Source organism: Hesperophylax consimilis, chromosome 1 (genome assembly GCF_061612785.1).
Source record: "Hesperophylax consimilis isolate HC1 chromosome 1, BYU_Hcon_1.0, whole genome shotgun sequence".
NCBI lineage: Eukaryota > Metazoa > Arthropoda > Insecta > Trichoptera > Limnephilidae > Hesperophylax > Hesperophylax consimilis.
In genome coordinates this window covers 18,508,282-18,536,260 of record NC_142836.1, presented here as the reverse complement: position 1 = coordinate 18,536,260, position 27,979 = coordinate 18,508,282, and the positions used below count along the sequence as shown (strand labels likewise).

General features: G+C 36.5%; 3 protein-coding genes across 6 annotated transcripts; 1 reads left to right on the top strand and 2 right to left on the bottom strand.

Moving 5' to 3' along the window:
* On the bottom strand, nucleotides 1-27,979 carry Gp93 (heat shock protein 90 Gp93). Its single transcript, XM_089636735.1, has 13 exons — nucleotides 27,780-27,979; nucleotides 27,552-27,650; nucleotides 23,882-24,042; nucleotides 23,390-23,632; nucleotides 20,764-20,966; nucleotides 20,073-20,360; nucleotides 19,289-19,478; nucleotides 18,924-19,162; nucleotides 9,843-10,011; nucleotides 3,398-3,554; nucleotides 2,441-2,666; nucleotides 1,744-1,887; nucleotides 1-829 (listed from the first exon to the last, which is right to left on the bottom strand). The coding sequence occupies exons 1-13, from the start codon at nucleotides 27,832-27,834 to the stop codon at nucleotides 637-639; spliced, it is 2,367 nt and encodes a 788-aa protein (XP_089492861.1). The 5' UTR covers nucleotides 27,835-27,979; the 3' UTR covers nucleotides 1-636.
* On the bottom strand, nucleotides 11,327-15,557 carry LOC149426391 (uncharacterized). 4 transcript variants are annotated; one of them, XM_089651131.1, is made up of 4 exons: nucleotides 14,279-15,557; nucleotides 13,707-14,127; nucleotides 13,421-13,555; nucleotides 11,327-13,270 (listed from the first exon to the last, which is right to left on the bottom strand). In XM_089651131.1, exons 2-4 carry the CDS (start codon nucleotides 13,783-13,785, stop codon nucleotides 11,373-11,375), a joined length of 2,112 nt encoding a protein of 703 aa, XP_089507257.1. In that variant the 5' UTR covers nucleotides 13,786-14,127; nucleotides 14,279-15,557; the 3' UTR covers nucleotides 11,327-11,372. The 4 variants fall into 4 exon arrangements, with proteins under 4 accessions (XP_089507257.1, XP_089507264.1, XP_089507272.1 ...); XM_089651138.1 differs by having other exon boundaries at nucleotides 13,707-14,413; nucleotides 14,566-15,557; XM_089651146.1 differs by having other exon boundaries at nucleotides 13,707-14,655; nucleotides 14,734-15,557.
* Nucleotides 25,824-26,936, top strand: LOC149426390 (uncharacterized). The gene is made up of 3 exons (XM_089635102.1): nucleotides 25,824-26,019; nucleotides 26,425-26,581; nucleotides 26,768-26,936. Exons 1-3 carry the CDS (start codon nucleotides 25,824-25,826, stop codon nucleotides 26,934-26,936), a joined length of 522 nt encoding a protein of 173 aa, XP_089491228.1.

Below are 27,979 nucleotides of genomic sequence, written 5' to 3'. Positions count from 1 at the left end.
TTTTATTTTATTTTTTTATTTGTACATACATACACATTGACATTGTGCCAACATTTGTGACTCAGACTTAGAATAAAACAGTACTCAAGTCGTGCCTGAGAAGTAGGTTTCTCCAGAAACAATATATTATTATTATTTATTATGTCCAATTTGATTGGTTGAATCTCTTGTGAAAAAAAACAGTTTACTTTTCCATATACAAACACGCAAGTTGCAGAGAGACAATCGTGTATTTTTTATTTTATTTTACAGTTAAAGATAAATCAGCCTTAAAATTGATAAATGCGAACAACAAAGAAAAACAGACACAGAATTGATGGAAACTGATGATGTTATGATATTAATACCATGTTAAAAAAAAAAAATTATGATATTGGTTGGACGCATTTATGAAAGATTTAAATGGTAGTGATGGAGAATGACACTAAAAATTCAAAATTTCACAACAGGGCGGGTAAAGATAAGTATGCCTACTTGAATTAATAATAAATTAATATCAACCGCTGTGGAATGAAGTTGACGTTAGATGCCAGCCTCTACTATAAATAAACGGAATTGCACTGAAAACGTTAAAATTCACTGAATAGTTTTTGTCCATTTCACCCGTAGTGTCCATTTTGACCGTGTTTTGACAGATTACAGTTCATCGTGATCTTCCGCGTCAATCTCATCTTCCTGGTTCTGATCACTGTCATTACTGGCGTCTTCCTGGCTAGCGGAAAAGTCTTCCTCATCGGGCTGCTCGTCCAGGGGGATGCCCAGAGTCTGTCTCATCATCTGCTCCACATTGAAGGCAAATTCGGCTGTTTCTTGTAGCATGTATCCCGACCTACACAAATTAGAAGAAAACATGGTCAATTATAGTTTTAGTTTACAGAATTGAAAGAAAGAATAATATGGTTTGACTGGGGTACCCGTTGCAAGCTGTGTTGCAAACTCAGCTCCTTTAGAGCTAGACCTTTAGGCCGTCAGCTCCAAAAAAAGTGGTTTAACTTCTTAGCTTGTTTTTTCAGAAAATCCAACTCTTTTTTTTACAAAACTCGTCAAATGACAATTTAAGAGTTATTTCTTTAGGATCCGGTTATTTTTGTATTGGAATCTTGTGTTTATACCTCGGAATTATAATGGAATTCCACCACAAAGTCACTATCAAAACAGAAATATTATTTTATGTTCATAAAAAAGAGAAAAATAATTGAAAATAAAATGAATACATGAAAGATTATTCAAAAGATGGTGACCAGAGAAGAAGAGTGTTAATCTCTGTTTGGTTTCAGTATGGCTTCCTGTCTTAAAAATCCATAACTTCGTATAATTTTTGAAATTTGCTAATTTGGCTTTAGTTTTTTGTTTGAGAGAGAGGGTTTGTTATACTTGATGGAAAAGTAATGGATATTTCTTTGAGCAAATGTGGTTTTAGTTTTAGGTTGAAGTATGTTTAGTCGTGTTGAGGATCTTGTATTCTTACCACAGTTAAATAGGGTTAAATAACGTTAACACGGCGTTAATTAAATTCTCCTTTTCGTTTAATTGTAGGTATATTATGTACTTACATATTAAACATAAACTATGCTTTTAAAACAACTAAAGGCAAGCCTTGTTGAAAACATATATTGGAAATAGGGGAAAATTTGCACGAGATTGCTTTGAAAATTTATGAAAGCATTTTAAAAACATGCTTCATTCATAGCCAAACAGGGAAACAAACATGTTAAATGTGTATGATCGAGAATAATATTTAACCTGAGGATTGCAGTCTGGTACATCATGTTGGCAATTTCCTTAGCCTTGGGGTCTTCTGGGTCATCAGTGACTCTTCTGAGCAACTCCTTGATGAGCGGGTGACGGGGGTTGATCTCCAGGGACTTCTTCTGATTCAGATAATAACTGGAAAATATAAATTAAAGAATTCAAATACAAGAAGTTTAAATCTCAGAACACCTTTCTATGAGCAATACTATATTTGTGGCACGTTCCGGAGTGGAAGGTACTCTTAGTATCGCTCTGGTAATTCATTCATATCTGAACATCATTCAGAATTGAAACATTGCTTGAAATGGTTTTTAGCCATATTTGGTGACAAGATCTGAATAGCTAGGAACTTCCCCATCTTCCTCTCCCTTCACCACTACCTTCTGCCTCACAACATACCCCAATTGGGGATGCCATACTTTCACTGGCTCCAGGCAGAGAAGTAGTTGGGACTCTTGTGCGGTATTTACATAAAAAGAAATAATAAAAAATACCCACCAAACAAACCAAGTTTATTATCTTTAACATTGAAAAACATAAAAGAGGTTTTACCAGAGCATTGTTGAACCTTTACAAAAAGGTTATCAAGCATGGTTGGTAAGTTACATTAATCATTGGTTACCATTGCATGTTGGTTGCAAAAACATTAATAATTATTGGTTACACGTTAATCAAGTGTCAGGCTCACCTCCTCTGAGCATCGTCGCTCTTCTGGTGAGCATTGGACATAGCCAGACGCTCCATGTTTCCGGTCCAGCCGAACATGCTTGCAACCAGAGCGCAGGGTGAGGAGCTGAGGCGCTCCGATATCAGGGCTTTGGTGATCTGCTCCTTCAGGGCCACGTCTCCCAGCCAGGACAGCAGGGGGGTGTAGGTCTTCTTGAACGTCTCCGAGAGTTCCTTCTGGTTGTCACCTGTTCAAATTAAAATAAGCAATGACGTTACAATACATGCAGACTTGTTATTGTCTCACATAATTAAGACAAAATGTGGCAAGTAAGAAACACTCTGTTTCGAGTAAATTCTTAATTCAAAAGTTGTTCTCATACTTAAAGAATACATATGAAAGAAATAAACTACAGTGCCGGTGGTATTTTCGTATATAAAACTTATGTCGAATACTACATTCTACATCACAAGTGTGACTGAGATGACAAGACACGCTTACTCGCTTACGACTGATAAGGAATGCTTTATGAGATTACCTACTGCCGGTAAGATGTTATTTTTCTTTCTATTGCTAGATTCGCTATCTCGCATTTTCTAATGGCACTGAAAATCTACAGGAAACAACTGAAAAAATTATTTCTTATAATAATAAATAATTTGGATGTATTTATGAACGAAATGTAATTCCTTGATTTTTGTTCACGGAGTGATGCAAACACTTCCTCATCACCCACGGGGGCATTTTGGCTAAAGGTAGCAAAAGAACTAACGTGACACATGGCAGTTTAGTACTAAAACTACAAAATCGAAAGCAATACAATTAACTTGCCACTTTGAGAGCTCTACAACGCTATATGCATTATAATGTCACAAGTATTTTGATTAAACAGATTTTTTTTCCCTTAGAGCTAGCCGCCACTGCACACTAAGCCAAGTAACGAGTAAAGAAAACATTCGGATAGATTTGTGTACTTACTATCTCCAAGGGTGAATCCCTCCTTGGCAACATTCTGGAACTTCTTTCCCTCAAACTCGGGCAGAGCGGAGATGGAGTACTCATCCACAGCCTCCACGAGGTACAGCACCTCGTAGCCGGCCTTCAGTAGGCGCTCTACGAAGGGAGACTTTGCAACCTAGAGTCAAACAAAGATACTTTATTAATTTATATCGCCAGATTATTATCATCCTTGATTACAAACAATGAAATAAATGCCTTAAACACCAGAAAACACCAGTAAATAGATTGAATCATGAACTCAAATATCATATTAAGTATGAGACCACTGAAAGATTGCGATGGGCTGGTCACCTAGAAGATGTAGGAGATAAAAGCAGACCTTGATTTCTTTGAAGATTGCCGACATATGCGGGACATTGTGCAATTACATTTGAATTAATGACTTCAGTATTGTTGCAACATACGTGATTGTTTTTTTTAACCTTCCAGCGGGCGCGCTGTCGTAAAATTTACGACAGACGCGCATTATCGCTTCCCCCACTCATACCACTTAGTCGTAAGCATCGAGCTTCGAGCTATGCTAGAGTCAAATCAAATGTCAAACATTTACTGCAAGATATAAATGCTTCTCTCAAAGTGAATTACAGTCGGACAGTTGAACCGATAACAGAAGAAGAGAAGAAGAAAACAGAAGCTTTCCAAAACGCGGTGTTTGTCGGTTATGTGCACTGGATAAGAAAAGATCCTCAGCATCAATAAAGTGTTGCCGTTGCCAGTCCTTTACATGCAAGAACCATTATTCAGTTGAGGTGGTTTGTAACAATTGTAAGGATGAGAATATTGATTCTGACTAAATAGGTCGATAGAATATTTTGTTTTGAAATATTAAGATGTTTATAGTGTTGCTTCGTTTTTTTTAAGAAAGTAAAATAATTTTTTTTTATTTATTTATTTATTGGTAAGAGACAAACAGCTTATACATAAAATATAAATATATACATGTTAAATACAGTCAAGCCAAAAAAGTCTCCTATATTAAAATTGATTGGAGATGGAGTTTTATTGCATAAAAAAAAAATATATATTTTTTTTTTTTTTTTTTTTTTATTGTTGATACATTTTTTTTTTTTTTACAATATTTCATATTTCAATTTAGTAATGTTGGCCTCACTGGGTTGTTTACCCGTGCTGAGGCCCCCATTTTATAATTTAAGAATTTATACATTTAAAAATAAAAGAAAAACAACATTAAAATAAAGATAAATTTAAAATAAAAATAAAGATTAAAAATAAAAGAAAAATATCAAAAGAGAATGTAAATCGGTATTTATAATGATATATGTGTTTGTGCGTGTTGCGTGTTTTATATCTTTTTGTGTGTTGCGTGTATATGTTTTATTCTTTTATGTTATAGAATTTTGGTAATATTGTCTTTTTGTTCTTTAATCCATTTTTTTATTTTGTGTTTGAATTTATTTTTATTTCAAGTGGAAGACTGTTGAATGCTTTAATAGCGTGGTATTTATGGTGTCTTTGTCCAAAGGTAGTGTTTACCGTCGGAGTTTTTATGTTTTCTTTGTACGCTTGTCTGACCGGTCTATTAGTGATATTTTGTGTTTGTTGGGGTTTGTTTTTTTGGTCGAAAATGTAGTTTAGTAGTGTTTTAACATATAATTGGCGTATATCAAGTACGTCACAGCTTTTAAATATTTGGTCTGTGTCGGTTAGTTTATGTTTTTTGAGTATTACCTTTAATATCGTTTTCTGTGCGATTTCTATTTGAGCGATAGCTGCGTTTGTTGCTCCTCCCCAAGCAATTATTCCATATTCTATTATTGATTGGCATAGTGCATAATATATTGTTTTCAATTGTTTTATTTTATATATGTTTCTTATGTTTAGGAAAATGTGTATTGTTCTGAGGAGTCTATTTGTGATTTGTTTGATGTGATGTGTCCATCTAAGATTATGGTCAATTACGATTCCTAGATACTTTATTTGTTCTGTTTTTTCTAGAGGGGGGCAATCGCAGATGTTGGTGTTTATGCATTCGTGTATTTTTATGGTGTTTGTATTGTTTTTTGGCTGTCCTGTTTTAGTTATGCTGTACGTTGTGAATTTTGTTTTCGATATGTTTAGTGTGAGTGTATTTGAGTCCAACCATTTTTTCACTTGCGTGATTCCTAGATTCGCTATGTTATAAACCTTATTCCAGTCCTTAGATTTAAATAGTAAAACTGTGTCGTCTGCGTAACTAATTATTTCTCCATCTATTTCCATGCTGCAAAGTTCATTTATGTAAATTATGAAAAGAACTGGCCCTAGTATGCTTCCTTGTGGAACTCCGTGTGTAATCGGTAGTGGTTTGCTAGTATAGTTATTAATTTTGACTTGTTGTGTTCTGTCGCTCATGTAACTTTTTAATAGTTGTAGTTCTTTGTCTTTGATACCCATATTTTCTAATTTTTTAAAAAGTGTTTTGTGGCATATTGAATCAAAGGCTTTAGCCAAATCTAAATATATCGCTATGCATTTAAACCCTTGATCTAAGTTGCTATGTATATAATCTATTGTACTAGCTAAAGCTTCTTTTGTGCTTCTTTTTTCTCTAAATCCATATTGTTTGTCCGAGATTAATTTGTTTTCTTCCAGGTATTTTATTATTTGGTTTTTTAATAGTCTTTCGAAAATCTTTGATAGAGAGTTTAACAAAGTGATTGGTCTATAGTTATTTATTTCCATTTTATCTCCGGATTTATACATAGGGATTACCAGTCCTTTTTTAAGAGTATTAGGAAAGCAGGCATGTGTTATGCTAAGGTTGATTAGGTGTGTTATAGGTTTTAATATTTCATTTTTTATTATTTTAATGCAATCCGTTGTTATCTCATCTAATCCAGGAGCAATCTGGTTTTTTAATGTATTTATTATTTTGTTAATTTCCATTTCCGAACTTATTTTTAATATAAATCTGTGTTGTGTTGGTTGGGTATCGATGTTTGATCTGTTTGTTTGTGTTAGTGTGTTTGTGCTGTGTTTTTTACGATTCGCTAAAACTTTCCCTATAGTTGCAAAAAAGTTATTTGCGTGGTTTGCCATCATTTTTATATTTGTTTTGGCATCTATTTTTTTCGAGTTAATATTTAGATGTTCGATAGTATTTTTTTGTTTGTATTTTTGTGTGTATGTAACTTCCTTTAATATTCTCCATGTTTCCTTTGGGTAATTGTTTGCTTTTTTAAGTTTTTCTTTGTAGTACATCTCCTTAGCTACTCTAATAATTTTCGTGCATATGTTTCTATATCTTTTATAGTAATTAAGTTGTTCCATGTCATACGGTGTTTGTTTAATTTGTTTGTGAATTTTGTCTCGTTTACGAATACAGTTTAATATTCCTTGTGTTATCCATAGTTTAATTTTTTTTGCTTTGTGTGTAAGTTTTATATGTTTTATTGTAGTGTAATTATTTATTTCTTGCGTAAGCGTATTTGTAAATGTATTCCAGGCTTCATCGACATTATCTATTTGGTATAATGTATTCCAGTTTATTTTTTGGAGTTTTTCTTTTAAGTTTGAGTAGTCAATTATTTTTTTTGTAAATATTTTATGTTGTTTCGAAGTAGTGTTTTCGGTGTCTATTGTTATCATATTCATGTAGTGATCAGTGATTGTGCTTTCAAGTACTACTGTTTTGGTTTTTAGTTTTGTCTTGATCATTATATGGTCTATGCAGCTTTTAGTGTTTTGTGTGACCCGTGTTGGGACATTTATTATTGGCTCCAGTCCGTGTTGTGCTAGTATTGCTAGGTATTCTATGTTTTGTGGGTGTCCGTTTTGTAGAATGTTTATATTAAGATCTCCTATGATGATGATATTTTTGTATTTGTTGAGATCATTTAATGTATTGTTAAGATCAGTTAAGAAATTTGTGATGTTGTTTTTGGATGGAGATCTGTACATAGCTAGGATACATGTTTCTTTTCCATATGTAATTTGTATGCAGTTGGAGTCGATTATGTTTATTTCTTGAATGGTTGTGTTATTTTTATCACTGACGTATATAACTATACCATCATTTTGGTTTTTGTGTATTTTTGTATGGTGTGTATTATAGTTTTTGATTGTTTTTGGTATGTAGTTGTCATTCAACCAGCATTCTGTCAGCACAATGACATCAAAATTATTTTCGAGCTGTTGGAGGTATATAAGAAATTCATCAAAATTTTTATTGATCGATCTAATGTTTTGGTGTAATATATTGATTCTATGTTTTTCTTTTGTGAATTTGGTCCAGAGGTTAATATCATTTGTACTTTCACAGTAGTGTTGATTGTCCGAATCTATATATTCCATGTAATCTGCCATGTTGGTGTGTATTTGTGTAAGTATGTGATGTGAGGTTGTGTTAGATGTACAGTCGTGTTTATGTCAGTTTATTAGATATATCGTTTAGGTGTTTTATTTCCATAACCTTTGAGTCTTTGGATTTTCTGACGAGAATTTTTCCTGATTTTACCCAAACATATTTGTAGTCTTTTTCTTGGGCTCTTTTTCTGGTGTTCCAGTGCAGATTTTTGTAATATTGGGTTAATGCCGCATTAAGATAAACATATTTGGCTCCTTCTCCGTTGAATTTTTTTATCGGGTCATTGTGTTTGGATGCTAACATGGTTTGTGCTTTTGTGGTATCCTTAAAATTAATTGTTATTTTTGTTTGATCATTTGTTTTGTTTGTTGTGACTTTGTATGTATCCTCTGGGGACATCGTAACGCCTGCGAGTTCAGCGATCCGTGTAACAGCGTGGACTGGGGATATGTTGTCCTGTAATTTTAGGCCGTTTATCTCTATGGAGTTCAGCAGGGCTGCTTGTTCTATATCCGCCAGGTGGATTTCTACCGTAGATAATCTGATTTCTTTATCCGCTAGTTCCTCCTTGATTTTGTTGACGGTGTTTGGAATGTCCATGATTTGTTGAAGTTTTTGTAAAATGTCATCATATTTGTCATTGATGAAGTTCGTGAAGTTTTTTATTTCTTGCAGCTCTGTTTCAATTTTATTGAGCATTACTGTCTTCATTTCCTCGAATTTCGTATTGATGAATTCAAATATTGATTCACTGTCTATATTAATCATAGATTGATGTGTCGCCGACGGTGAGTCCATAGTGCTAGTTTGTGGTGAAGATGTGGTTTTCTTCGCGCTGGGGAATTTACTGCGAGATTTAGACATGTTGTTGTGTTTTTAGGGTTGCTCCTGTTGGTGGGCAAAAACAATGGCACTCTCTAGCGCCTAAAGGCAGGCAAAATCAATTACACCGGTTATGTATTTTGAGGCTTGCGCCTGTTGGTAGGCAAACACACTGGCACACTCTCTAGCGCCTATAGGCAGGCAAAACCAGTTACACAGGTTGTGTTTTGGTTTGAATCCGTGATGGTAGCTGATTGTGAAGGTGTTTTTAAAATCCAAGTGAGAGTTTTATAATCTGGGTTGAGTATTATTTATTAATATTTATTATTATATTTATTAAAAAAAAAGATTTATTATTTTTTTTTGTTCGCCGGTCTGAGGATTGAACTGTGATCGACAGAATAGCGCGGTGCTGACGTTTTAGACCACTGAGCTATGGAACCTTGGGTGAGAGCCGTGGGATACGTTTAAATATACTTGTGTAAAGTTCATTTAGTACTTGTTTATATTTTGTTTATGCTCTTGGGTATACACATGTATTTATTGTTGCACTTGTAACGTTTTTAGCACTTTTTTATTTTGTTATTTCACTTCTTATCTTCACCGAAAAACTGTGAATTATTTACAATTGTTCTCTTTGTTTTGTATAGCTTCTTGTCGAAATACAGTCTATATGATTTTAATTTTTAATGAGATTAAACTGTGCAATCTAGTAGGAAGTTTATTGTTTTAATTTCAAAACACTATTTTGATACTTTCGGGTGTTACAGTTGAGGATCTAAGATCACGCGATGATAGTGCGCGAAAAACTACACTGTATTTCATAAACTGAAGTGATTCACTTAACTTTTTACTACACTTTTGATTAGATTAATGTTGGAGCATTCAAATAGTCGTCTGACGTTTATGATTGTTGTTGTTATCTTCCATAACATAACATAACATATATATATATATTTTAGGTGAGGAGGGGAGGAATAGGAATTTAGGATGAGGATAGGAGATGCTCTGGTTGTATTAATGTACTGCCTATTATCATTTTTCATAACCTTAAAGAAATTCCCTAACATTTGTATAAAGAAAACACCACTTACATGGAGAAAACTCGATGACGTAAAATTTACGACAAGCGCCCGCTCAAGGGAAATTTCTCAACGCACCCGCTGGAAGGTTAAATAGGACAACAAAGTGTCGTTACCGGGGGGTACCCACCGCCATGCTAAGGTTAGTTTAGGTATGTGATAGTATGGTTAGATTAGGGTTGTGATAGTATACCTCGACGCGGTTGGCGCCGGCGATGTAGTAGATCTTGTCCTGCTTGGGCTTCATGCGGGTGACGTAGTCGGAAAGGAAGGTCATCTTCTCGCTGTTGGAGGAGAAGAAACGCAGTAGCTTGGCGAGTCGGGTGCGGTTGGATGGGTCTTCCATGATTCCCAGCTTGATGCTGAAAATTACACAATTACAATCAATATTCAGAAGATTCCAGACAAATTATCAATGTCAGTAGTTAGATTTGACAACATAATAATTCTTCTTTTGGCATAATAGCATCTGGTAAGTAATTAATTTATTTACCAATCTTTAGTGATTTTTTAACAATTACAATATAATATACATCATATCGTCGCCGTAGATGCCAAGAGAGTCAAGCCACAAAACCAGAAAGCTGAGAAAACGGCCCTCAAAGATTTTTGGCTACAAAAAAATCACATTTTTTTGTCATAACTTTTTTGTTTTTAAAGATAGAAGAGTGTAATTTTAGACATAGATATTTTGTGATGTTATCTTTTTATTAGTTAGATTGAATAAATGTAAAAAACAGTATTATAAAAGTTATTTGGGTTATATCTCTTGACCACTGAATATTGAAATAAACAGATGGTACATTTGTGTGGTAGTCAAAAGAGTTAAGCCTCTTACGCCTGTTGACTACTGAGAATTTGCGGACAAATTACTAACTTTTTTTGGACTATACTCTAAACTCTAAAGGAAAGTCTATTAACTATCTAACCACCGCGCTGTTTCTCTAAGGGTTGAGCAGAGAGGATGGACCGCCAAACAGAGCTTGGCACTGCTTGCTTCATTCACATTCATACATAACCCTTCAGTTATTCTGACTCATGGCACGGCCCGACAATAGTATCTGGTTCACTTAATCGCGCCAAGTTTTTCTCAGGAGTCCTCCTACATGTCATTGTTCATCCACTCTACATGCTTCGTTATTCCGATCACACGCTCAAACCATCCTTTTCTTAATTTTTCTCATCACGCTTACATTATTTGCAAATTACCACATTTTTCACACAATAAAAACATGGTTTTACCACACATACACCTCAGAGATCTTATTTGTCCAAAATTCATTCAGACAAGATTTGAGATTTTCACGACCAAAAGTATTAGCGATTGATTTTTGGGGTATTATGCCGTGTTGTGCTACGACCTTCTTCAATGTGTCGAACAGCGTTAGTGTCCATTATTAGAAGAAGGTAGCGCAATACGGCATAAAACCCAAAATAAATCAGGCTAATCTATCATTCTACGCTCATAGTATACTTCCTCTGCCAGTTCTATGCCTCATTGCCATACACATTAAGATTGGTATCAGCATTCCATTTTTTGCATTTTAAGTCTGTGAATGTACTACTGTATCATCCCTTAAAATTTGGTCCATAGTCAAGCAATCTATCGTATGGTTACTATGTTTATACCTGTTGAAATAAAGTTGGCTGAGGTACATAAAAAAAATTAATACAAAGTTAGATTCTGAAGAAAATATTTATTACAAAAATGTTATAATAATTTTTAAATTCCATCTTCTCCGTCACTCTCCGAGCCATCATTCTCCCGAGATGGACCGTCCTCAGGCTGCAAATTTTTATAAAAATCATGATAGGTGGACGGAATGCTGCCTTTATCACACAATTTGAGTAGGTCCTTTAATTTGTCTTGGCCTATTTTTGGCTTTGAAAAATACAGTCTTTCTACTTCTACGCTTGCACAGGATAACGTTCGAAGCCGTCTTCGCTGAATGTTAAGGGTATCAAAGTCATTTCGGCTCAATTGATACTTATAAAAAACAGTAGTGGGTTCACCTTTTCGGTATTGAAACCACTTTACTTTGAGCCACTTTAATTTGTCTCCATTTTCTGATATATTTTTGTTTGTCATAACTTTATTGCTGTATTTTTTATAGTTAAGGAAGTCAGCATAATCCATTTCCACAACCTTGTGGTATGGTTTAGAAGTTTTTGCAGTACGGGCAACAACGTACCATCCATCTGGTGTGAACACGTCTATTTTTCTTCCTCGGGCCTCTATTGTGGAGTGCACAGAATCGCACTCCATCTCTGAGTGCCCTGATTCCATAAATTTTTGATTGATGACGTCAATCGGCAGCTGTTCCACTGCACGTAGGAACATAGCGGATACTACTGAGTTCCGATTTTGACCAGAAGCCGTGTCCGAGTACAGCGTCACTACTTTTTTGGGGCCTAATGACACCAAGAGGTTCCACAGACACGTAGCGATCTCCGAAGCACCCTTTGTGCCCACACCTTCGTGCCACATGTAATTCGTTGCTTGTCTGGAAGCCAGCTCATACACCGTGAAGTTATACGTTTTTAATTTTTTTGTATAATATAACTGTCCCACTTGTAAGCTCGGAGTCAATAATATTTTTTCCAGATCCATAGTGAAGCAACTGATGCTAGGATCATTCATAGCTTGGGCTTTGTCAATTTGTTTGTGTTCCCTTGCTTCTGTTTTTCTTGTTAAATGAAGATTAAATTGATCTTCGTCTCTTGACTTCTCTTCGTCAGACTTATTTTTGTACTGCGTACAAAAATCACACTGATCCTTTTTTGGTGTGTGAAATCCATAATTGAATTCTGTCACAAATATTTGTTTGTAGAAGCCGAGCTTTTCTGGTACCACGTTACGTTCTTTACAATACTCAACATAGTCTAAGTAAATTCTTGTCTCGCTCAAACCAGATGGCAAGTATTTTCTTTTACTGCTGCTCCGACAGTAATGCGAGGCAACTACGGGCAATGACTTGATGTGGTCCCTGATTATATTCCTAACTTCCTCGGATTTTTTGTTTGGCGGTTCCTTGCGACCTCTCTGATCTATTTCAGTGACACCTGAAGGAGTCAACTTTTTCATTGCACTTTCAACTTTTGTTCCCGAGATGACAAAGGTGGCCAAAAAAAATTTTTTGCACACTTGGACTCTCTCTCCATTTAACATTACCGTATATTCGAATGTATGTTGTCGTTTGATGGTGTCTCCACTACGGTATCGTCGTTTTACTGGAATACAATTTACATTGCCACCAATGAAGGCCCATCTCGCTCTGTCGGAATCCAGACTCAGATAGTCAGCCAACATTTGCTCCTGTTGAGATTTTCCTATTTTGGATGCGCAATTATAATGGCATTTACAGCTAACATCTCTAATTGTCCTTGCTTGAACTGTCTTTCCGGATCTGCTTTGGTATTCTTTACCTGCCATTCTCAATATCTTTTGGGAATTCCGTTTCCATTGGTTTGGGGTTCTCTTGCGTTTCCTACTTAAATCATCTGTCTGTTGGTTGCTTTCCAATATTTCAGAAATGGATGTTCCTGAGGCATTAACGTGGTGTTGATTTGAATGTTCTTGCCTGTTATTGTCTTCATTTTCGGAAAGGTTCACGTTCAAGTCTGTAAAACCGAACAAAGTGGTTTATTTCTTTGAAACACTGAAATAATTATTGAATTTTACAAGCAAATGATTCGCTGATAATCACAGGTTTTACAAGCCAACATAACAACTAGTATGCAGTAGTATTGTTAACAAATAAAAATACTGACCTCCCACATGCGTGCTTGGAGCGAAGCTTCGGAGCTCTGCGTATAATGCTGGGACAGCAATCTCATCCGGAACTTGCATGCCACCGTTCTGGCTGTGTTCTGCACATCCAGCTTGCACACCATTTAGAGGAGAGCCTGTAAAACAAAACAAAGTAGTTTACTTCTTTGAAACACCGAGATAAACATTGAATTTTACAAGCAAATGCTTCTCTGATAGTCACAGGTTTTACACAGCCAACATAATAACTAGTATGCATTAGTATTAATAACAAATAAAAATACTGACCTCCCGCATGCGTGCTTGAAGCGAAGCTTCGGAGCTCTGCGTATAATGCTGGGACAGCAATCTCATCCGGAACTTGCATGCCACCGTTCTGGCTGTGTTCTGCACATCCAGCTTGCACACCATTTAGAGGAGAGCCTGTAAAACAAAACAAAGTAGTTTACTTCTTTGAAACACCGAGATAAACATTGAATTTTACAAGCAAATGCTTCTCTGATAGTCACAGGTTTTACACAGCCAACATAATAACTAGTATGCATTAGTATTAATAACAAATAAAAATACTGACCTCCCGCATGCGTGCTTGAAGCGAAGCTTCGGAGCTCTGCGTATAATGCTGGGACAGCAATCTCATCCGGAACTTGCATGCCACCGTTCTGGCTGTGTTCTGCACATCCAGCTTGCACACCATTTAGAGGAGAGCCTGTAAAACAAAACAAAGTAGTTTACTTCTTTGAAACACCGAGATAAACATTGAATTTTACAAGCAAATGCTTCTCTGATAGTCACAGGTTTTACACAGCCAACATAATAACTAGTATGCATTAGTATTAATAACAAATAAAAATACTGACCTCCCGCATGCGTGCTTGAAGCGAAGCTTCGGAGCTCTGCGTATAATGCTGGGACAGCAATTTCATCCGGAACTTGCATGCCACCGTTCTGGCTGTGTTCTGCACATCCAGCTTGCACACCATTTAGAGGAGAGCCTGTAAAACAAAACAAAGTAGTTTACTTCTTTGAAACACCGAGATAAACATTGAATTTTACAAGCAAATGCTTCTCTGATAGTCACAGGTTTTACACAGCCAACATAATAACTAGTATGCATATTGTATTGATAACAAATAAAAATACTAACCTCCCACATACATGCTTCGAGAGACGTCCAGATTTTGCATGTTCAGGTCGTGTTCTGCACGTCCAGCTTGTACAGCATTCCCCTCAGAATCTACAAAACAAGTAAAACTGTCAGATTGTCGCATTGTTTTCAAACAATCGGAATCAACATTTTTAACTAGATTCTTACCTTTGAGGTTATGTTGATCCTGTGGATTTAAAACTGCTGCATCCATTTGTTTAGCACGTGAAGAACTCATTAGGTTCTGTGGATTAGCAGCTTTAGTTGATGCAATCATTTGTTTGCCACGTGAAGATTCCAATATGTTATGTCGAACCGGTGGATTTAAAGCAGCTCTGGCTGCTGCAACCATTTGTTTTCCGCGTGAATGATTCATTTCTTATCACTGTTTCACTAAATAAAGTTGAAAGTACAAACGTTTGTAGGCACAAAACGAAATAAAGCACAGAATCGCTGAACGAACCGAACTGATGTTGTATTAAAATAACACTGACCGACGCACTGAACACTGAACTGACAGTTCGCGATTCGCGATACTGTCGTGGGCGCAGACGTATGTGCAAGCGTGAACAAACCGACACGATAGGCATTTTGCTGAGTTAGAGGAAGACAACACTATAAATCATTGTCGAATGTGAGTAGAGGTGCGCACGCTTTCGAGAGAAGTTTGTGTTGCCAATGGCGTCAAGCCACGCATAAAATTAAATTATTGGGAAGTCAAAAGATCTATGTGGCTTGTCGTCATAGACTGCTTTAACTTGTGTAAAATTATTCGAAAGTCAAAAGTCTATGCGGCTTGTAGTTTTTGACTGCTTTGATTGTTTTCATCGATGTGTGTTAGATCTATTGGCAAATTTCAAAATACTCAATAACGGAGTGTTTTATGGCTTAAATCTTTTGACCACGGCAACTTTGAAGGTTTTCAAACACTTCTGCATACTTAACTCATTTTCGCCAAATTTGTGGCTTGACTCTCTTGACATCTACGGCGACGATATACCGCCAATTGTTTTGCAATAACCTCTACGTTTTTCTCATAACGAATATACCAGAAAGGGATGTAATAACGGAGCAGGACCATACATACATGTTTATATTACTAAACATTAGATTATATGCACTCAAATCAATGCAATCAAAATGGCAAATATGCACTATCAATGCCAAAATATGCACTGTCAACTCCCAAATTGCATGTTAGTGCATATTTGGGATGTATGCCAAATTTTTGGTAAATACGGCCATCTTGTCAAAATATCAATTATTTTTAATTTATAAAACGGTTCCAAAAATAACCCGCTTCCTCCGTAAAGACATATTGACCATTTCTAATTTGAATAGACCATATTTTGAAGAATAAATGGCTGAAATATGCTTACTGGAGAGAAAAGGATCAAATATGCATTAATGACCAAAAATTCTCAGATGTGTGGCGGGAGAATAATCCAGATTGTCTCGCTAATAGTAAACAACTCGACCTACCTATCTACTTGCGAGTTACTACCGAGAACTACCTACTCGCGACGTCTAGAGCTACCTACGACAATACGTTGCGAGTTGGTCTGGCACATTACGCCACCCTCACTAGAAGGTTCTAGCCTATCGCCTATGCGTAATAGCAGCGTCAACGAAAGTTCCAGTAGGACCCAGACTGAGCGAGTATCTCCGTTTTACTTGCGATTTCGCCTACCTACTGTTGCCGTCGGCCGTTCTGTATAAATAAGCCCGACGCAGCGACCAGTCAGTCAGTCATCAGTCAGCCGTCAACAATTTGCAAGTCAGGCGAGTGATAACTCGTGCACCGCTTCTCTTCCTGCGCGAAGGACAATATTCCCGGCTCCGCACGGATCAACCATGGACTCCATCGGGATATCATCATAGCGCCTTGGCCCCGGCCACCGTCCCTGGCCAGCGCTACATCGGATCTCAGCGCCCTGGTTCCAGCGCTACATCCACGCACCTAGGCCATGCAGCATCCTCCCTGGTCTGTGCACCTCCCGCTCAACCGCCTACAAGGTCCACCGCACCTTCGGCTTTCCTGTCAGAACTGGAGTACCTGAAGACCCACGTTCTTCGCCAGTTCCTGACCGTCAACGAGTCCGGTCACCAGCAGCGGCGTCGACTCACTGACCCGCGCTTGACCAGCACATCACCGCCTGCATCCGCAGTGTACAACATCAGTACTTAGTCATCGCAGTGTACAACATCAGTCCTTAGTCATCTCAGGACTACTTATTGTTTTCTGCGATGCGATCCGAGCTCAAAAAAGATATTGTCATAACTAAACGACAATATTTAAACAGAATTCAGGACGGGATTAAAGACAATGTCAAATGCTTCTGGGATTTTATAAAATCACAGAAAGCTAACTCCAGGTCACATAACGGCCTGAATAGTGGAGACAAATTTATAACGGACTCAGAATCTATCTGTCAGAAATTTGCAGACTACTTTCAATCTGTGTATGATAGTGAAACCCCTAATCTTAGTACAGATTTTACGCGAACAGAGGTCCCATGGAACGTAGGTAACATTTCCCTAAGATTAACGAGCCCGACAGAGGTAGAAGCTTATATCCGTAAACTGAAGACTGACAAGGCTACAGGGCCGGATGGAATCCCTTCCAGTACTATAATTAGCATAGCGCCAATGATAAGTGAAGCTCTTTGTCATATATTTAATACCAGTATTTTGACTTCTACTTTCCCCCAGATATGGAAACTGACCCGAGTCAGTCCCATTTTCAAGGCTGGTGACAAGACAGACGTCAAAAACTACAGACCGGTAGCCGTATTATCAGTGCTACCAAAACTATTTGAAAAAATGATTTGTGACAAATTAAGTCTCCAGATTATACCATTCATTGGAGAAAATCAACACGGTTTCCTTCCAAAGAAATCAACAGTCACAAATCTGCTTACTTTCTCGAGATTGGTAGCCACCGGTTTAGACTCAAGGCACCAAACAGATGTAGTTTACACCGACTTTGCCAAAGCATTTGACCGTGTTAACCATGATATCTTACTGAGGAAAATGTTTAAACTAGGCTTCGACCTACCAACACTAAACTTTTTCTCATCATATTTAAAATCCAGAAAACAATTTGTTTCGGTAAATGGGCATAATTCAAAAAAATTCTCAGCGAAATCTGGAATTCCTCAAGGGTCTAACCTCGGACCGCTGTTGTTTCTAATACTAATAAATGACATCCAAAACTATGTTAAGAATAGTAAATGTCTACTGTTTGCAGATGACCTTAAAATTCTAATGGAAATAAGCTCCCAACAAGACTGTCTTAAAATGCAAGCTGATCTGGATGCACTATCTGAATGGTCGTTGATAAACAAATTAGATTTCAATACAAAAAAATGTGTCACTATGTCTTACACTCGCTCTTCAAACACTATACTTTACGATTATAAGATAAAGGGCGAAACACTATCACGTGTAAATTCCGTAAAGGATCTCGGTGTCGTCTTTGATCCCGAACTGAAATTCTCTGGCCATATATCGCAGCTCACTCAGTCTTGCTACAAACTTCTTGGATTCGTCATTAGGACATGCAAGCAGTTCAATAACCAAGATGCTATGTTAGCATTGTTCGATGGCATACTGAGAAGCAAGCTGGAGTATGCGAGCGATGTTTGGGCACCGTACCACCAGAAGTACATTGAAATGATAGAGCAAATCCAGAAGAAATTCCTCAGGTATGTCTATATGCGGACGCATGGAACCTATCCCAGGTTCATGCACCATATCGACTTACTTGAGGAAACCAATTCTGTGAGTCTGGAAACTAGGCGGAAAGCAAGCCTAGCCACTATATCTTTCAAAATTTGGAACAATTTTATTGATAGCCCATTCCTCTTGGGATGCTATGATTTATATGTACCAGACCACTACAGCCGAAGTCGATACCATGACTTATTTAGAGTACCAAAAGGCAAAACCGACGTCCTGGCAAAGCATAGCATGACGAGGGGAGTGGTACTGTTGAACGAACTAGCAAAGAATTTGGATGTAAATGACTGTTCTTTAAACGACCTAAAACAATTATTGAAGAGTCACTTTCCCAAATGCTGATATGATGTAAAATTATACTGTTTGTAAAATTGTACTGTAACTGGAACGAATGTTCTGTTGTACAATAAAAAAAAAAAAAAAAAAAAAAAAAAAAAAAAAAAAAAATATATATATATATATGATCGCTCTTTCGAGGACAAAAACTTGCTTTTAACAAAAATTTCCCTTGACCGGTTATAATAGGCCGTTATGTATTAAAAAAATGATAGCGCTAATATGGAATAGGCCATTTAGACTAATGAGGGAGTATTTTTCTTGTGAAAAAAAAAACTTACTTAGTAGAGAACTCCTTCCAGAACTTTTCGTAGTCATCGGGGTTGACCTTCTTGAGCATGTCGAGGGCCTTGCGCACTAACTTCTTCTTAATGACCTTGATGAGCTTGTGCTGCTGCAACGTCTCGCGGGACACATTAAGCGGCAGGTCATCAGAGTCCACCACGCCTTGGATGAAAGACAGGTAGTTGGGCATCATGTCGTTGAACTCGTCCGTGATGAACACGCGCCTCACGTACAGCTGCAAATATAATGAAAGAAAAATATTAATATATGTTACTCGATGAGTAGCACTAATTAACAGTTTACTCAGATGTGGTGAAATATTCCCTAAGGAAAAAATTATTTTTACAAGTGAGTGACGCACCTTAATGTTGTCGGTTTTGGTTCCATAACGGTTGAACCCTTCGCTGGGCTGCACCTTGGGCACAAACAGCAGACTCTTGAAGGTCACCTCTCCCTCAGCCACAAAGTGCACCTGGCACAGGGGGTCCTCCTTGTCCTTGGTCAGCGACTTGTAGAAGGAGCTGTACTCTTCATCTTCAATCTCAGCTGGCCTGAAATTCATATTAAGTATTTTAGGATATTTGTAGAGTTAAATGAAGCTCCCTGTAATATAGGAAGTTTTCTAGACAATATTTTTGTTTCATTTGTGCCTACATGTACATATTATAGTGAAACTCGCTTAAGGAGTTCCCACTTAAGAAGAAGTTTAGTTTTTCAATCCCTTGAAGACTGAATTTAAAAAATGGCTCAATTGGAGTTACCACTGAGGCTTTTTTCCAGTATCTTAGAAAACTTCTTAAAAGGATTTCACTGTAATTAGAGATATTTTTGTTGAAAAGGTCCCACATAAACCTACCGGAGGGATGTGCATGATGAACACAATAAATTTATTGTAAAATGCTAATTTTACTTGGAAGATTTTGGCAAGGCTTGATTATGCCAAGAGTTGGTACAAAATCCTTTGCCACCTTCGCAAATTGCAGTCATCACCCTTCAATTGTGTGGAATAAAACACAAAACTAAACTACATTCATAATTAACATTATTTTATGGGTTTTCAGGTAGCTGTACATAATTAGCGTACTGGTTAAATAAAGAGATTTTTATTCAATAGAAAATGAAAATAACATAAATCTGCAACTCACTTCCTGGTCCAGATGGGCTTGCTATCGTTGATTGCTTCCCAGTCCCAGACGGTCTTCTCAACCTTCTTGGTTTTTGGCTTGTCATCGGTGTTGTCCTCTTCCACCTGAGCATCTTCGTCATCTGATTCCGTGATGGGCTTGACCTCATCATCGAGGGGCTCCTCCACTTCGATGGATTTGGAAGCCCACAGGTAAATGGGGAAGTTGATAAACTGGGAGTACTTCTTGATGAGGTTGCGGACTGTGTCTTGTTCCAGGAAGTCCAGGGCTTCGTCCTTCAGGTGGAGACTGAAGAATCACAAGCAAATTCAATATAAGTTAATGGTGGTACATGGTATCCCCCATGAGGTTGAAGGTAATGGAGGGGGTAAGGGATAAAGGGAAGAGGATGATTGCAAAGTAACCGGTTATTCAAATCTGGTCACTAAACAGAACTAGTTGCATTTCAAACTTTTTCGATTCTGAATGACGCAATCGTGACGATACTTGAGTACCACTTTGATAAAAAATTGTTTCCAAGATTATTTTAATTTATTAGATTTACAGCTTGAAATTAAATAAATATAGAAATCTGTTGCCGAAATTTGATTGTTTCATTTGTTATTCATCCCAAAGTTTGTCATTATATTCAATTTAATGATATTTGTACCTTCGTAAAACATATTTTCATTATTAGGTGAGAGTATTTTACCTGATCTGTGTTCCCCTCTGCAGTGTGTTTCCCCTCGGGTCCTCGGCGATGGAGAACTGTGCAGCGTCAGACTCCCAGATGTACTGAACATCATCATTGTGCTTGGTGGTGACAGTGACACGGTCGGCGACCAAAAAGGCGGAGTAGAAACCAACACCAAACTGACCAATCATATCGTTCATGTCATGCTTCTGGTTTGTATCCTAAAAAAAATTGCATCATGGTATAGCAAAAGTCTCAAGTTTTGAGTGTGGGCTAGTGTCGTTGAGCGTCAAGCTGTCGTTTTATTGAGTTGACTCTGAGTCATATGAAAATATTGAGCTTGTACCGTTGCTCCCTCTCTTAATAAAATGAGTCATGACCCATCGCCAGTGTAGACCCCACAAGAGTTTCACTGACAGGGATCTAAGATACTAAAAATATGGCAGAGGCCCTGAGGAAAATACTTATCTTTGGGGATGATTTATTGGGGTTTTTTTATTAAAGAAAGGAAGATCTGAGAAGGAAAAAGATATGAAGGGTGGGTAGGAATCTGGTGATCAGTGTGTCCAGGAGTAACGGACGTTTGAATTCATCCCTACCATTGCGATGCAAGGAAATGGGTCGAGAGAGTCCTGCAGGAGAGGTAAAACAACGTCCCTCAAACAGTCTCTCCAAATCCGGCATGCCACCAAGACCTAGATAATTCTCACCCCATGAACTCGGGCACCCCTGCCAAGTCACCAAACGTAGCAAACCACTTGGGGTCTATGGCAGAGGCGTTGGTTATCCAATGAATGGATCCCAGGGCAGCGGACCCCATACCCGCCTCCCAAATGTTATTTCCCCCTTAAATGTGGCGGAATAAAATAGGTGATGTTGGAAGGTTGGAGAGTATCTGACAATTCAGACCCAGACATTGAACACATCTAACTAATTCATGTAATTTAATTCATTCAGAGTCTGTAGTAGTAGTTACTAATACAGAGCTGAACTTAGATTGAGTATCGTTGATATGATTCAAATAGGTATAAATAAGTATAAAATTGTAAAGTGATCTTGTTAGAATATTTAACCAGTGGACTGCCGATGAGTCTCTGGAGAACATGCGAGAATTCTAATATGATCCTTACTAGAATAATTTGACCTTAATGCAGAAATGTATGTATATACCAAAAATGTATGAAAAACAAAATCAGCTAATAAAACTTTAGGTTCCACTAATATTTTTCTGTTTTATGCTCCAGCCTTCAACAGCTTAAGGTGCGTTGGGATATATCCGGATACGAGAAAAGACGAAAAATCGCGATTTTGCGGTACCCTGGCAACATATAATATGCGCCAATTACCTCTAAAGGATCGCTAATATCCTATTATATCCTAGCTATTTCATTGTGCTTCGCACCTCCTTAAGTCGGCTTGAAACACCCAAAGTGTTAGGTTGTGTGGTGCATTTTTTAAACAATTCAAATTTCTCGTGAAAATATCTACAGATCCTGGCAAGCTATCAAATTGATTTCAAATTCATTGTGTATTTGATTGATATTTAATGTAGTTTAGGAAGACTCCAGTGCGTAATCTACTTCGGTTTCGCCCGTAACTTTCTTTTCGATCTTCCCCTTGAAATATTTCCGAAGGATGACACTTTCGATCTTACCCCTTTTCCGTTTCCTTACAAAAAGCCATATATTTCCAAACTTTTAGAGGTACAAAAGGGTGCATTTGTGGTGGTGGTGGTGCTAGTACAGGAAAGGGCTAATTTTACTCTGCGCCGGGCGGACACCGCTATTCTATATTACAAATATTATACATTACAAGACCAAAAAGTTTACGATGTTCGTATATTGTATGGCATGTGTGTGTTCTCCTTCCTTATTTGCCGAAATTAGCACGTTAAACTATGCAACATAAAAATTTTCGTATTTTAATTTATTTATAGTAAGTAACGTCTAGTAAAGAAAATAACAGAAAAGGTATAATAAGAACGCCGAAACGAACAATTGCAATGTCGAATACCTAGATGATAACATATAAGGATGCGTATAAACAAGAAAACTGGGTGCGAATTTACAAAAATATTATTCAAACCTTATTTCCAAAACACTTTGAGAAACACTAATTCCATCTTGCCCCACAAGGGGGGAGACAGATATACTAAAATTATAAATGGCCCGTTTTTGTTGTGTAGATAAAACAATTAAAATATTACACCGGCTAAATAGGCAAAAGCCTCAAAATTCCCCACCAATAACTATTGAGTTAAACAAACAGATAAATACTAGTTAATCAATCAATATTTGAACAGACAATATAAAACCAATGCAGGAAAATACACTGACAAGCTGATAACTTCAAGATAACTGTGTTCAACTAATCATAAATAGAATATGTTGAAACAAATTATTCATTATCTTTTTTAAATAAAATAAGTTATCTGTCTCTGGTTTTACCACGTCACATTTAAACCACAAAATGGCAATTGGTAAAAATATTCTCCCATTTATTTCATAAACTATATCAACTTATTGAAAGTTGGTGATTTGGAGTTATCAGCAGTAACGCCCATATTACATGAAAGTTCAACGCATTTGTGGAATGCAAAATAGTAGCAATACCTCTGAATATTAAACAGCTATGGTTGAATTACCTGCATCTTTGATAAGAAATCGGCAGTCCCGGACTTAGCAATTGTCCCGAGATTATTGATCAGGTCCTGCTTGGTCATGCCGACTCCAGAGTCGATGATGTGCAAAGTCTTGCCATCCTTGTCTGCCTTGATCTTGATGTTCATGTCGGGGTTGGAGTCCAGCACGGTGGCCAGTGTGAGAGAGAGCAGGCGGATCTTGTCCAGAGCGTCGGAGGCGTTGGAAATCAACTCTCGGAGGAAAATCTGGGAGAAAAATTATTCATTAACCGTGGAATTAATGAAAACCGGATGAATTAACAATGTAAATTCAAACAGTTGTGCAGTGTGGACGATGTGAGATTTGATTGTTCTGATAAATTGCATCTGCAACTCAGAAGACATGCAAAAACAAAACATGTACCCAAACATTTTAGGAGAAATTGTGGTAAGCAAAATCATCTTAAAATGTCGTCACAGGATCAGACCAATCGCAAACTTGAGATGCATGCCAACCTCTTTATTCCTGTACAGAGAGTTGATGATCAGTTTCATCATGCGGTTGACTTCGGCCTGGAAAGCAAACTTCTCCGACTTCTCCCGGAGCTGCTTCATCTGGGCCACGTTCAGTCCGTCCAGTTTGATGGCCTCCTCCTCGCGAGATACCACCTCCGCATCTGATTAAGAAATAAAAATATTAGACAACACAATAAAATTCAAACATACTATGTATAGTTTGATTCAAAACCATGACTTGAATCCTGGCATTACTCAATCCATTAATGTAAAAGGGCCATCCCAGGCTTCTTTCATCTCCTTCGTCATGGCGGTTGAGTGTAACAATCGCAAGGCTTAGACCCAAACCATTTGTACCCTACATTTGTGTTTATAAACACAAATTTTTGTTTATTGAAACAAGCACATACATACATATAAAATCTGTAGATATTATTATAATAATAAATAGTATAGCTTAATCTTTGGAATTCAAGGAGTAAAATGCTAATCGCCCGCCTGCTTGTTTTTGCAAAAATATGCTTTTGTAAATTGTACTGTCTTACCAGATATGTTGACATACTAAAAAAAAATATAAATCTATCCTATGCAGTTTTACTAAGGGTAGCTAGCTACTTATACTCAGAGAATTTTTTCCCTCTAATATTATAAAAATATAATGAAGACAAGGAAATATTTTTGAGTTCCATTATATTTTCCAGCTAAATAAGCTTTCTTTAGAATAAAAATAAAATTTCCTGTAAATAAATACAGTACCATGACTTGAAAATCGGAATCACAACATTTGGAATGGAATTTCGTGATGCCTTTTTTCACAATAATATAAACATATTTGCAAGTGACGAAACGACGTACAAGAACAATACTAGGATATATTATTTCCTTTCTAAGCGAATGAAATATATTTTAGTATGCTAGGGAGCATTTTTTAGTTTAAAATACCATAAAATCAAGGCAAGTGTGTCATCGGGAGCAATGAAGAGTTACCAACATTATCAATAATAATACTTTTATCGATCGGCCATGCTAGGTACCCAGATGTTAATTGTACTTAAAATAATAATCAGATAAAAGTAAACCATTTTTAGATAAGTGATTATTCAAGTTACTGGAAGGAGGAGCTTAACTGGTTTACTCTATCCATATCCATATTATATAAAGCAGAATGTCCGTGGTGGGCAATTGTTTTTTTGTACAAATCTACAGTTTTGATTAGTGAATCTTTGCACACTTGACCTTTAAAACAAGAGGACGGTGACTGTCTATGTGAGATTTCTAAAAACCCTCCCCACCTCTTTTCCCAACCCTTAAAGTAGAATATTGATACTTCTTGATGAAATTTTGCACACCTGAAGTTATAGTCAAAATAAGATGAAAATTAGTGTCTACATCTGATTTCGAAAAACTCTGCATAAAGACCGTGCAACGCCAGGGACTTCAGCTAGTTCTATGTATACATTAAATTATAATTATTACTGAACATTGTCGAATTGTAAAAAATGTTATAAAAGTGAAGAAAATTAATGTTCACTCAAGATTGGCATCAAATTACAAGTATTGCATACAATGATTTATTATCAGCAAAGTTGTATAGTGTAGGAATAATAATAATTATTATTATTATTATTATTATTATTATTATTATTATGTAATGAGCAGGCAGCATTCTGCTGATGCGCTCATATGTTATTTCACAACAAGTTTGACAGTAATAAATAAATAATAAATAATATTTAATGAGAAAAAAAATAAGGGTGACAGAAAACCTTTAAAAACACTAATATTAAATTTCTTATGCTGTCTGTCCTTAAAATAACATGTGACATTATTGATCTAACAACTGTTGTTATGCTTTGCGAGTCAATTATTGACTTATTTATATAATATAAAAATGATATCATAAAAATATATCAGTAACAGATCGGTTAGGACAAGAGACCAGATGGAATCAGAGGGAAGCAGCATAAATGGGGCGGTGCAGGTGGCGTGTCCCACCGTGGTCACGAGGAGTGGTCAGAGCAAACTGACCGACGAACCAGTCACAGGAGTTTCACACAGAAAGCCATTCAAACTGAGGTTTGGAAAGGAACATGATCTTGGGAGATCAGCCGTATCTTCAATTAAACCACACGGTTTGCGTGAGTAACAGGTTTAATTTAAAATATTTATACATTTCAGTATTCAAGATGATAAACGATATGCATATTATCTTCAATACAGTATTTATTTACGTACAGCGCCCTTGAGGTGGTTTTGAACAAAAACTGCGCTATACAAATCATCCTAGTAATAAATTTAATTTTATTTAGCACTATTTTCTATTATTTATCAATAATATGGAATGTCCACGATTCTTATTATTTGAATAATACTTTGTGTTCTACTGTAATCACAAGATTAATTTGTTCATAACCAAAATTAGAAAATTGAATAGCCCCAAAATGAATCAAACCATTGAGGTTTAGAAATCAGTCCAGTAGTAATCACGTTGAAGACTATCTCATTTGGCCTAAACATAATCAAAATATTTTTCTTATTTTCAGTACCGAGACTGACATCTAAGTTTTACGCTAAGGAAGCTATTGAAAATGATTTGAAAATAAAACAAGGTGAAATTAACAGCATCAAGCAAGGGATTGATAATTTGTTTAATCAAGGACCACGTCAGAAACTATTACTTCCCAATCTAGAAAGCCAAAGGCAAGTCTAAACATTTTCTCTAGTCAAAAAATAATTACAAAGCATGATTTCAAACAATAATTGGTCACCAGCAATACACAATTTACTAATATGAAAAACAAAATAGATTTCTCTATCCTTTTAAGAGTGTTTATCTTAATTAAGTATGCCTTGAACCAAACTGGAATTTTAAATTAAATATTTCAGATATGGGTGGTACCACAATGTGAATTTTTCAAATGCGAAACCACAAGACAAGAGATTTTACTTTGGAATTTACAGTTCCCCGATGGTAAAATACAGAATACTTATACTGGCCAATGACGCTGCATCCAACCCCGTCAGACTTACAAATAATAACAAACCAAAAAACTAAATTTTTAACTTGTGATGATTAAATCATTTTTATAGAATAAGGAAAATGTCTTCTAAGTTGAACAATAAATGTAAGAAAAAGTTGTTTAACATAGCTATATTGTGTAGATTGCAAAAGGTCATTTCTAGAATGTATTGCATTCAAAGGAGGAATGGGTGGGAAATGGGAAAATAATACATAATTATGGGGATTTCGATCCATTGCGTGTACGCAATGAATGAAATACAATCCAAATTGTGTGCAAGCAGATTGTGCAAATCGAACAGGTAGTAGACTGATATACATAATTATGGGGATTTCGATCCATTGTGTACATGAATGAAATACAACCCAAATTGTGTGCAAGCGGGAATAAATTTAATATACTATATGCTTACACCACTAAAATTGCCAATTTAACTAACAAGAATAACTATTACATAGCAGGGCACTTGAATGGATTCTATTGAATTTGCCTAAAAAATCAGTCACTAACCCTGCAAGAAAATACATTCATTAACTATTTATTGCATCAGAATGATCCCTCTAGGATTTGGTTTACCGCAATCAGGTCATTGATATGATATCCCTTAGCGTTATTGATATTGCTTTCACATAATTAACTTCGGTTCATACCTGTTCTGGAACCATCTCTGGATGAGCCAATGTCTACGTCAACTGTTTCAACGGTTCCTTCTCCAGCGGGAATATCCGCATCGTCCGCATAACAACATCCTAAATCATAAAATACAATAGTAAATTATGAAAATCTACTGGTACTTCATAAATATTGCACAAATTGGATTAATAAAACTAATACGTGTTATATTTCCGCTTAACCACAAATACGAAAAAATGTCTCACCGGCAACAAAAAGTAGGCCTATAAGGCAATAAATACCGCTTTTCATTGTGAACATATGATTTGTTATAAAACTTTTTCTACAAGTAAATAAATATTTTTAAAACCCGGCACAAATCTGCCGTCCGCTGAATGTCACCACAACTAGAATTCAAGTACGACAATTTGACAATACTATCATTCCATAACCTCTCTAATAAGAT